The sequence below is a fragment of the Tricharina praecox genome, assembly GCF_024521635.1.
Source record: "Tricharina praecox strain CBS 144465 chromosome Unknown BZA05scaffold_8, whole genome shotgun sequence".
NCBI lineage: Eukaryota > Fungi > Ascomycota > Pezizomycetes > Pezizales > Pyronemataceae > Tricharina > Tricharina praecox.
Genome location: NW_026250410.1, coordinates 467,326 through 477,081, shown reverse-complemented (window position 1 = coordinate 477,081; position 9,756 = coordinate 467,326). Strand labels below are relative to the sequence as shown.

Sequence of the window (9,756 nt, the reverse complement as noted above, 5' to 3'; positions counted from 1 at the left end):
AGTTACTGGCTGGATCGTTCGATCGCCGATCGTGAAGGCGATGAGGAAACTCTAGAACGCTTAGAGAACTGCTGGGAAGGCGGGGGAGGGGGAGGAGGGGAAGCTACTCCACCCCGCACGCACACACGCAAGCGAACGAGCTTTCAATTCTGAGCAGCTTTTCCCCACGATCCAAGGACGACGACGATGCGGGGGAGGGGGGATCAATGTTTAGACCGTTAACCCCCCTTCCCCCAGGGACAGGAACTCAACTGAACGGCACGGTCCGGATCGCCGCCATTCGGCGTATGAATGTTCCTACCTACTAACCATCGTTCCCCGCCGCCACGCCTCAACTGCTACTACCTGTACACTACTACACATCAGCAAAAAGTGGATGGCTCGGAAGCTCGGAAGCTCGGAAGCTAATATAAACATTCGTCGATCTTTCTGGCTATAACGAGCTACCATCCGTCAAGTCGTCTCCAACGCAAAACGAACCTCGGACCTACATACCGTACATACTTCACCGCCTGGCGCCCGCCCGCCTGCACAGTCGCGCGGCCTCGAGATGCTCTGTGGCCCGTGGGATGGGCCCGTCTCGTCTCCTCGACAATGCATGTGGCCACTACGTACGGATGACCCGCCGGAAACGGGTAGCGGGAACACCTCCGAGATGGCGGCGTTCGACCGACTATCGGGGCGGTGGTGCATTTACAGTCACTCGGATGTTTTGATCGAACTCGTTGGCGGGAAGTTGGAACCAGCCGGCCGCAGCAGAGTATGGCCAGGTTTGAAAACCGAACAGGGGGCATCACGGACATGGGAATGCACACGATGGCTCAAGCAAGCAAGCAAGCTCCTCTCTCCTCGTTTCTTTACTTTACAACAGAGCGTCCGACCGCCCCTCCAACCTTCCCCCATCGTCCCGCAGCGCTCTACAAGCACTGCGAGTAGTACTCGTTCGTTACGGTGCAGGTGCTTCCGGTAACGCACGTACCGGTGCCAGTCCACCCGTTTCCACCGCACTGCGCGTACTTCGCCAGCGTTCCGCCGGCCGCAGCGGAGGTGGCCGCAGCCGCTGTGGTGCTGGATGCCCTTGTCGTCGTACCGGCGGCAACGGTGGTGCCACTACCACTGCTGGCACCGCCGGTGTACACGGCCGGTCCTGGGACGGTGTACGTGGTGTAGGAGCCGTAAAGGTTGAAGAGGATACCGGGGTCGGTGAGCTGTTGCCATCAGTTTCCGTTCGGTTTGAAGTGGTGGTAGTAGTGGTGGGGACTTACACTGTAGCCACCTGGGAACGCGACGCCAGAGGGGTTGGCGCTTCCTCCACCCGTCACCTTGAGCTGCATGCAAGAGACGTAGTGCTGCGCGCCGCCGGAGCTGCCGGCTACGTGGAGCGCGATCACTTCCGCGCGGAGAAGGTAGTCGCCCGGAGCGATGTCGGCGGGGATAAGGACGTCTGCGCCGGCTGGTCAGTGTGATGGACTTTGGACGAACTCGGGAAACCCAGTGAACGAACCTTGCTTGCCGCAGTTGGCGTTGATTACATCGGTTCCCCAGTAGTCGGCGCTCACGAGGCCGGTCTGGTGGATCTTGAACCAGGAAGTTCCCGGGTCCGTGGTGGCGTCGCCGACCTTGGAAAGGTACGCGATGACGGGTCCGTCTGGTGTGCGATGTCAGTTTCGGGAGTCTTACGGGAGGGGGGAGGGATGTTGTGGCAACTGACCGTGGTTTCCTCCGATGGCGTCGTTCGTGCACGAACGGTCATTCGGCTGGGCGTGCATCTCGATGGTAACGGTTCCTCCAGCTATGCGAATACAACATCGACATCAGCACGCCGTGATGACGGAGACGAAGCGGGGGACTGCGTACCAGGAACCGAGCAGGTAGCCGCCACTGCCGAGCCGGTACCACAGCGGACACTGGCGTCCAAGGTGCCGACGGGGCTGTTGCTCAGAGGCGTTCGCACACATGTTCCGGCCTGGTCCACGCCGTTCACCCACAGCTGCTGCCATGTGGAGTGTGCGGTGGCCGAAGTGGCCATGGCCACCACTGTGAGGAAGTTGAGCTTCATGTTTTTTTTGCGGTTGACGTTGCGGTTACGGTTGGGACGTTCCAAGGAGTGAAATGGCTGGGCAGACTGGACTTGTTTGGACTGGACTGCTGCTGTGCTTTGCTGCTGCTGAAGGAGTGAGCGATGCGGTTGAGGTGGAATTCGGGGGAGAGCATAGCGACCATTATATATCCCCCTCCTCCTCCTCCTCCTCCTCTCCTCTCTGCATGACCGTCTGTCCATATACTTACCGCCCACAACTGCCCACCCATGGGTGTTTGGCGCGGCGGGGGCACGGTTCTCGGAATTTTCATCAATCGTCCGTAGGTATTTCCCTCCAGTAGATTAACCGCCACCACCGAGCAGAGAGCAGAAGAAATTGTAAGGAACCGGTGACGTCTGGGCCACCGAATTTTAGCGACAGTAGGCCCGCGTTCCCGGGGCGTTAGGCATATAGTATAGTGTTCCTGACTAACGCTGCCCGACCACCCTACCCTATAGTCCCCCCCCCCTCCCCCGACTATAGAGTACCACGTAAAGCGACTCGCGAGATCCCCAGTGCGAGCCAGATCGTCACTGGTCCGGGGGATGGGGCGCTTGCTCCTACGTGTGTAAATATGTATGTATGTATGTACAGCCTCGCTCTCGCTCGATCACTTGACCTCGACACGGGAGGAAAGCCTCCTTCCCGCCGCCCCAGCGCATCCCCCGGATCCCCGGCGCAGCCTGTAAACATTCCTACCTACACTCCTACCTACCTCCTACCTACATACATACCTACGTGCTGTCATTCGTGCATCGGAGGATTCTGCCATGTACCCCATGCATTCCCGACGGTTCCGTAACCCGTCCCTCCTACCGTCCGGCCGGCTAAGTTCCCCATCCCCCCCCCATCCCCCCCCGGCCGGGTGTAATAAATATGGGGTGCATAAAGTCTACGCGGGTGAACTCGATCCCACCCCTTCCACTTCCCCCAGCAGGCGCGCGCTGCCGGCTGGTCGAACCCAGCGTTCCGGTCACGGCTGGTGGTTCCGAAACAAACAACGGTCTGACACGGCCACCGGAGGACGGGAGGGGGGTCGCGACTCGCGAGGGAAGGCGAGGTATTGGTGCATACATACTGGTACTTACTGGTACTTAATGCGATATGACGCTGGTCTGCAATCTGCTGTCTGCCATCTAGTAGCTGCCAGATGGAGAGGTGCAGAGATAGAAGCGGCAGTCGCTGGGAGAATTCCGGAGCTCGGATTGGGGGTGGGGGTTGGTATAGCTGGTACGATGTGGTATATGGTGGTGCCCGGACCACTCGGCTGGGCTCGGGGAAGGGGGTACGGTTCCTTCCACCGTCCACCGTCACCCGTGCGAATTTGGAACTTGGAAGTTGGGGGGATGCATCATGCTTGCCGGGTGAGCTGCCATGAGTAACGGTACTGCAGTAGCAAAAATGGGGTGCGATTGATGCCGAAGGTCTCCAGTGGTAGTACCGCGCGATTTGAATCCAAAAGTCTCAGGAGAATACAGATTTAATTCAGTATTTGTTTTTTCCTAGTTCCAATTCTACAGTATCGAAAAGAATCGTACGCAGTGTTGTAAATATACGCTTACTAAGAAGCCTGAAGACCTACCGCGGTTCTTCCGAATGCAAAATGTTACGCACTGCCCAGAATAACAGAGAACTACCAGAGAACTACCTTATCCGTACAACAACGTAGTGCAGAGAAAACGGTGCCATGCTAATCAAGTAGTTCCTAGACTGTAGTAAAATGATGACGACAAGAGTCCTACGGAAGAAATGCCGTGCTGAGCGGAATGCTGCAGTCACTGAATCCGGTATGCATACCGAAGAAACCTTCTAGTTTCAAAAATACGTACTGTGAGTAAAACATGTTGTACGCAAGCAAAAATTTACGACATTCGTACAGTGCAGGAAATTCTATAGGCCTACGGAATAAATACTGGAGAGGAAACCATACCGATTGAGCTGAATACAGTGGAGCTGCGGAGTCCCTGCAGAACTGAGAAGTATCAGACAGTGCCCACACTACGTAAATCGTACACCGCTGTAGTTCTACCTACCTATGCATAGTACTTGGGTTGGCCTGGGACTTCTTGTGCTTCTTGATGCGTCGGAGTACTCAGTACTGTCGGTGAAAGAATCCTGTTGAATGTCCTCGAGCATCAAGGCGGGCGAGTGATCGGCGTGTGATCGACTCAATGACCGACTCGATAATTAATGATCAGCTGTGATATCATGAGGAGAGATATCATGGCATGACCTTGGAAGATGAAAATGGCAGAAATGACGGAATTTAGTTTTCCTTTCTCTGTATCTCTTTATATACTCTCTCTGTTGCCCGTTCATTCTCTTCTGTATCTAAGCAACTACTTCTCTATCTCTCTCTCTATCGCTCAGATCCGCTGTGACAAAAAGTACAGTCACGTGGATTTGAACCGGCTCTTTGTTTCTACGTCTCTCTCCCCAACGGTCGTTAGGAGGAAAGTATGTACTTCGGTCTTGGATTCATAGAGCGGCATAAACGTTCTACATAAACTCGTATATACATACATCCGAATGACATGAGAAGAGAGAAAAAAAACAGCTTGTGATCCGTTCGAAAAAAAGAAAAAGAAACCCATAAGTGCAAAAACAATAGAACGACAGAGATGAGAGATGAGAGATGAGAGACGACACCAATCGACACCAATCGCCGAGTGAGTGCCTTAGTTAGTTAGTGTTCAGCTGCCTCGCCCTTAATCTACACTCCGCCGCATGGTCAGCACCCGGCCCGCGGTATTATAATCTATCAGAGCTTCGACGCCCTCAGCTGGCGCACCGTCGGGGCATGTATTGTACGTACCCACTCGGCGGTTCCATTCTTCGCTTCGGCCGTCCACGTGGTCGCCGGGCCGCCTCCAGGCGGCAAGTGCAGTATCTCGTCCGGCACGATTACCAGCAGGCGGAAGTCGTCTGGCACGGGGGTCTCATCGGTCTATTGACGCCACACACACGCACACACATAATCAGCCACAGTCTATTTTTTCCCTCGTTCACGAATGCAACCGGACTCACCGTCGCGGGGAACTTTGACTTCATCATCTTCTCATCCTGGCGTTCCCACACCTTTCGGATCTCTTTGTCCCAGTCCCATCCGTCGGGACGGGCCATATGCGCCTCGACATGCTCGCGGCCCCGGCGCTCGAGCTCTCCGCATCGTGCGCCGAAGCTGATCGGGTATGCGGACCCGCGCACTCGGAACTGTGTCCACTGTGCCGCGATGAAGAACACCGCCTCGACGGACGACGATACTTGCAGCTGTGCGAACTTCGAGGACCGGGCGTCGGAGGCGACCAGGAGTACGTCGGATTCGGCGCCGGACGGGTTTTGCTCGCTGGCCGGGATGCCGCTGGCGCCCGCGTAGGGCGTCTCGCCGAAGAAGCCGGCGTAGGTTAGTGTGCGGCACCGCGGCACGAGCGATTCCGAAACGGTCGCGAGTTGGAAGAAGGTTACGGGCTGGGAGGAGATGGCGGCGGCGAAGGGGGCCTTCCAGGCGGGGTTGGGGGGGTGTTGGATGGTCATTCTTGTTGATGTGGTTATATTGCTGGAGAAAAAGGTTTGTATTGCCAGAGGGAGGAGTCCGATGTAGGCCTTCATGATTATGGATGAGGGCGTATTTGGAAATGTTTTCTTTTATGGGCGCGAATATTTGGAATCTACTGATGTTGATGTGGGCTGTTTTTCCTGCAGCGTCGTCTCGCGTATGATAACTGGGCTGATCGACAGGAACACGCCATTTACCACGGCCGCGCCGCATCACACGATTTTCAATCCGATTTTAGGGACTAGCCCTCTGACTAGCAAGATAGTGGTGTTGTTGATCACGGCTGCGCTTTCTAAACACATCCGCTACCGGCGCCCGAAATGGCGGGGTCGGACGGTATGTGGCGGGGTCGGACGGTGTGGGGCGGCAGGCAGATCAGAGGCCGCCGTGGTGACACCAAGCTGCAGGGGTGGAATGGAGCTGTTTTTCGGCTTGATCATCATTGAATTCGGTCTCAACTACCTATTAGATCATGGCAATTACATGACCGTTTTCACCACACTGTCCCGATCGCTGACCGCTCACCGCTGACCGCTGACCGCTGACTCGACGTGGGTTCCCCATTGCTCTCCGCCCCCCAGGCGTGGGTGGAACGATGGGGACTGGGGGTGCCACCGTAAGAGGTTAGGGTCACGAATGAGGTATTGTGTTTTTGCAAGCTGTTTGTTTGCGTGTTCCCATCATGAATTGGTGAACGCCTTGTGTGCAATCATCAATGTGTGGAGCCGCGAACTAACAATAGATTCATGCCTCACTCCCCACCTCAATCCGAGATCGAATCATATCTCGATACTGTAAATCTTTTCCGCGTTCTTCCGCGTCATCTCCAATACCTCCTCGACATCTGTCCTCGCCTCCTCTCCGCGGGTCTGCCTTCCCTCGTTGATCCACTCGGCCACCAACTCGGCGGTGAAGGGAATCATGCCGCTGTGAGAAAACGCGAACCTCTTCTTTCCTTCCTCCTTCGACCGGGTCTTCTTTAACCAACTGTGGATATTCCTTGGCGTCATGAACGGCGAGTCCGTCTCCATCAGCATCCGACCTAGTGGGAGGTCGCCGCTCCTGATAAAATCCTGCACGTGCGGCAGTTGATACGTCGCCACTCCCGTGATTCCGATGTACGAGTTCGGGAACGTCTCGAGCACCCACCGGCCAAACTCAGTGGAGGACGTGAAGCAGTGCACGTGGAAGGGGTGATCCCGCGCCATGTGCTTATCCAGCACTTCCTTCGTCGCTTCATCCGCGTCGCGGGTGTGGACCACCAGCGGCTTGTTGAGGCTTATCGCTGTCTCGATCTGGCGCGCAAAGACCTCCTTCTGCGTTTGATGCGTGTCCGGCGCGTTCTTGAAGAAGTCGAGGCCGCATTCGCCCCAAGCGACACACCGCGGGTTGGACATCGTAGTGACGAGGCTCTCGTGGATCTCGTCGGTGTAGGCCATCGCGACGTGGGGATGCGCACCGGCTGCAAAGCTGCGGAGGACGACGACGTTAGCACGGCCCGCGACTAGTCGTTGTCGTGCAGAGGGAGTGATGTAGCGCACTAGTATTTGAAGTTCTCGGGCCATTCGGTGAAGGCCATCGCTTGCTCGACGTAGTTGTCCAGTGGTACATCACAGTGTATGTCCACTACGGCCTTCACATTCTCTGGGAATAGCTGCTTAGCGAACAGATCGATACGGTCCTTGGGGATGGACTCATCGCGGAGTTTCTATCGGGAAACCCAGCTGTCAGTAAGAGCGGAGTTTACACCGGGACCCGACGAGTGCCAACATACCTCCCGCATCATCTCCAGAGTAGTGAACAGATGGCAGTGGGTATCGATATAAGCCGCTTTCACGTCCGGCCTGTCGACGCGGTGCCCATCCAGACTTAGGCTGCTGCTTTTTCCTCCGGACCTCGCACTCCGGGAATCGTTGTTTCTTCCATGATGTCCCGGCGCTGCCATATTGCGTCTTGTTGGTGCCGAGAAATGGTGGGAGATCAGATCAGGGTTTGAGGCAGAACTGGAGGTTGAGATTGAGGCAGATTGGATGCGGGAAAAGCGGGGGTCTGCTCGAGATGGTTGCGGCTGATGAAATGAAGAAACAAGCTCTTTGCGGAGAAGTGGCAATAGAGCTGTGGCTCTCGTGGTTCGCAACATAGCTGTCTAATTGGGGGCCAGCGGTGGGATTGGTCGCAGATTTCTCGCTTTGGCCGGCGTCGCTTTTATTCGGTCATCCGCTTCATCCTACACCCTTTCAAGTCAGATTGCATGTCGATCGATCGCATCTTGTGTAAAGTATGGTTCCTCTCGGTTTTATCGTAACAAGCAATCACATCTCTTTCGGATTTCAACAAGCTCGCTAGTGAGCCATCACGCATCACGATTATCCAGATAGCTCAGTGCTCATACATACCTGTGTAGCTACTCGGGCTCCGTAGCTAACCAGAGTCATGTTGGCGGAATTTTCGAACCTCAACAGAGCCTCATCCTACCTGTTCACGTGACCTGTGGCCCTGGTGCAACCAGCCAGGCACCGTGTCAGGCACCGTGCCTCCAGATTGACGGCGAGGATAGTTTCTACGGAAAGCCTCACCTAAGCTCATGTATGTTTGAAATTGAGGGGCACGGCTCGATGCTTCAAGCTTCATATGCGCTGCGCACTGTCGGGAAGAATAGCCAGGCAGAATACCTATTACTAACTCTATTCTGTACCACCACCCCCACGGTCCTCGCAGACGGTCTCATCACAAATACGCACCTTATTTCGGGTTCCAATATGACCTTGTAGCCCGGCCCGTCAAGAGCTCGTACAATAGCGCAAGGCAGATGCTCCAAATATGAAGAATTTTAGCTGTTTTTACCGTTTACCAAAACTTGGAGTCTGCAAAGCCTCACCACAGGAAAGTCTTACAAAGTATTATGGGTGCATCGAGGTTTTGTGAACAAAGCTGTAGGTTCATGCTACATGGTACATCCGTGAATGGGTATAGCAAAATCCGGAAAGCAAAGAATTCGGCGTAACCAGGTCGCAGAGTTAAGCACCTAGTTACAAGCCCAGATTGCGTCCCATTGTTCCGTGGAACTCGTCGATATATAGTAGATATTCCTTGCATCATATGTGGTAGTCAGGAACCTTGCCCAGGGTTCTTCGGGGCTACCAACTGGTAAGAATTTTCAATGAGTTAGCCATCAGAGCGCACAAGCCGTAATATCCGTTTGACAGTCACTCAGCCTAGGCTTTTTCCCGTCCAATACACCTGTGGAACGACATGAGAAGGCAGACTGCCATAGCAAGTATTCGGCATCGGATAAGGACTGCCGTGCTGCAATGATGCTACAAGCCTGAGAGACCAAGAGGCTGCATATAATGATTAATCGGCCTCCAGAGTGGAAGCATTCTGTAACCTTGTCTCTACAAGGACCACCATCCGAGTAAAAGGCTTATCACTATAGCACTCTTGATTACTGACTAGCAAGACTTAGGGATCGTATCTAAATAACCAACGTTCTACTATCTAGAGCTAAGTGCAGTGGGTTGCTGGCACCCCAAAGATAATACAGAACTTTATGAGTTCAAAATGCTTACACACTGGTATCTTAATGCCTACACGCTTACAAATTGGTACCGTGATGCTTACACAGTGACATCCCATGCAGTTCAAGAGTGGACATCATTTTCTCCTACTTTTACTTTCAATAACCATAGCGGAGACCCCAACACGTTATCCAAAGACTGAGCACAGGGACGGGATATATGTTCCCGAGGCTACGACCATGGATGGTTACCTGTGTTGCATCACCGCACTGCGGGGAAGTGGGAGAGGTCCTATGCCTTATTCGCTATCCCAACTGAGAAAATCCCTCTCGGACCATCGAACCATGAGGGATCAAGTGAGCCGAGCTATTATAATCCTGTAGCTATGTACTCTCCATGCAGCTGGGCGTATTAGGCGCACTTCCTTTGATAAGTCAACAGCCACTCATAGTAGGTCACTCACAATTCTGCCCGTTTCCCCGCACTGCAAGTCGCAGTTCTTCCCGAGACCTTTCACATCTGCGTGAGCCACGTGGTTATTCTGTACCTCAAAGTCCACCCCCCTGTACAACAGTCTGCATAAATAGTGTCGGAACATAAA

At 54.4% G+C, this 9,756-nt stretch overlaps 3 protein-coding genes across 3 annotated transcripts; all 3 read right to left on the bottom strand.

Annotated features, from left to right (window-relative positions):
• Nucleotides 1–805: 805 nt before the first annotated feature.
• BZA05DRAFT_260944 (glycosyl hydrolase family 61-domain-containing protein) lies at nt 806–2,193 on the bottom strand. The gene is made up of 5 exons (XM_051480129.1): nt 1,858–2,193; nt 1,712–1,792; nt 1,505–1,648; nt 1,266–1,444; nt 806–1,208 (listed from the first exon to the last, which is right to left on the bottom strand). Exons 1-5 carry the CDS (start codon nt 2,057–2,059, stop codon nt 918–920), a joined length of 897 nt encoding a protein of 298 aa, XP_051340746.1. The 5' UTR covers nt 2,060–2,193; the 3' UTR covers nt 806–917.
• A 2,357-nt stretch (nt 2,194–4,550) lies between these two features.
• Nucleotides 4,551–6,045, bottom strand: BZA05DRAFT_472868 (pyridoxamine 5'-phosphate oxidase-domain-containing protein). The gene is made up of 3 exons (XM_051488032.1): nt 5,109–6,045; nt 4,897–5,028; nt 4,551–4,794 (listed from the first exon to the last, which is right to left on the bottom strand). The coding sequence occupies exons 1-3, from the start codon at nt 5,688–5,690 to the stop codon at nt 4,768–4,770; spliced, it is 741 nt and encodes a 246-aa protein (XP_051340745.1). The 5' UTR covers nt 5,691–6,045; the 3' UTR covers nt 4,551–4,767.
• Nucleotides 6,046–6,123: 78 nt separating this feature from the next.
• On the bottom strand, nt 6,124–7,953 carry BZA05DRAFT_393623 (uncharacterized protein). Its single transcript, XM_051483240.1, has 3 exons — nt 7,412–7,953; nt 7,179–7,345; nt 6,124–7,107 (listed from the first exon to the last, which is right to left on the bottom strand). The coding sequence occupies exons 1-3, from the start codon at nt 7,775–7,777 to the stop codon at nt 6,417–6,419; spliced, it is 1,224 nt and encodes a 407-aa protein (XP_051340744.1). The 5' UTR covers nt 7,778–7,953; the 3' UTR covers nt 6,124–6,416.
• Nucleotides 7,954–9,756: the final 1,803 nt, after the last annotated feature.

What these genes read in the sequence shown, in the direction of transcription:
- BZA05DRAFT_260944 (XM_051480129.1), bottom strand. Translation starts at nt 2,059, where the DNA reads ATGAAGCTCAACTTCCTCACAGTGGTGGCCATGGCCACTTCGGCCACC. An exon ending in GGCTACCTGCTCGGTTCCTG is followed by an intron (nt 1,793 to 1,857) that starts GTACGCAGTCCC and finishes GTATTCGCATAG; the next exon opens with CTGGAGGAACCGTTACCATC. An exon ending in CGCCAACTGCGGCAAGCAAG is followed by an intron (nt 1,445 to 1,504) that starts GTTCGTTCACTG and finishes CAGCCGGCGCAG; the next exon opens with ACGTCCTTATCCCCGCCGAC.
- BZA05DRAFT_472868 (XM_051488032.1), bottom strand. Translation starts at nt 5,690, where the DNA reads ATGAAGGCCTACATCGGACTCCTCCCTCTGGCAATACAAACCTTTTTC. An exon ending in AGTCAAAGTTCCCCGCGACG is followed by an intron (nt 5,029 to 5,108) that starts GTGAGTCCGGTT and finishes TGGCGTCAATAG; the next exon opens with ACCGATGAGACCCCCGTGCC. An exon ending in AGAATGGAACCGCCGAGTGG is followed by an intron (nt 4,795 to 4,896) that starts GTACGTACAATA and finishes GGCGGAGTGTAG; the next exon opens with ATTAAGGGCGAGGCAGCTGA.
- BZA05DRAFT_393623 (XM_051483240.1), bottom strand. Translation starts at nt 7,777, where the DNA reads ATGTTGCGAACCACGAGAGCCACAGCTCTATTGCCACTTCTCCGCAAA. An exon ending in CTCTGGAGATGATGCGGGAG is followed by an intron (nt 7,346 to 7,411) that starts GTATGTTGGCAC and finishes GTTTCCCGATAG; the next exon opens with AAACTCCGCGATGAGTCCAT. An exon ending in CCCGAGAACTTCAAATACTA is followed by an intron (nt 7,108 to 7,178) that starts GTGCGCTACATC and finishes CGTCCTCCGCAG; the next exon opens with CTTTGCAGCCGGTGCGCATC.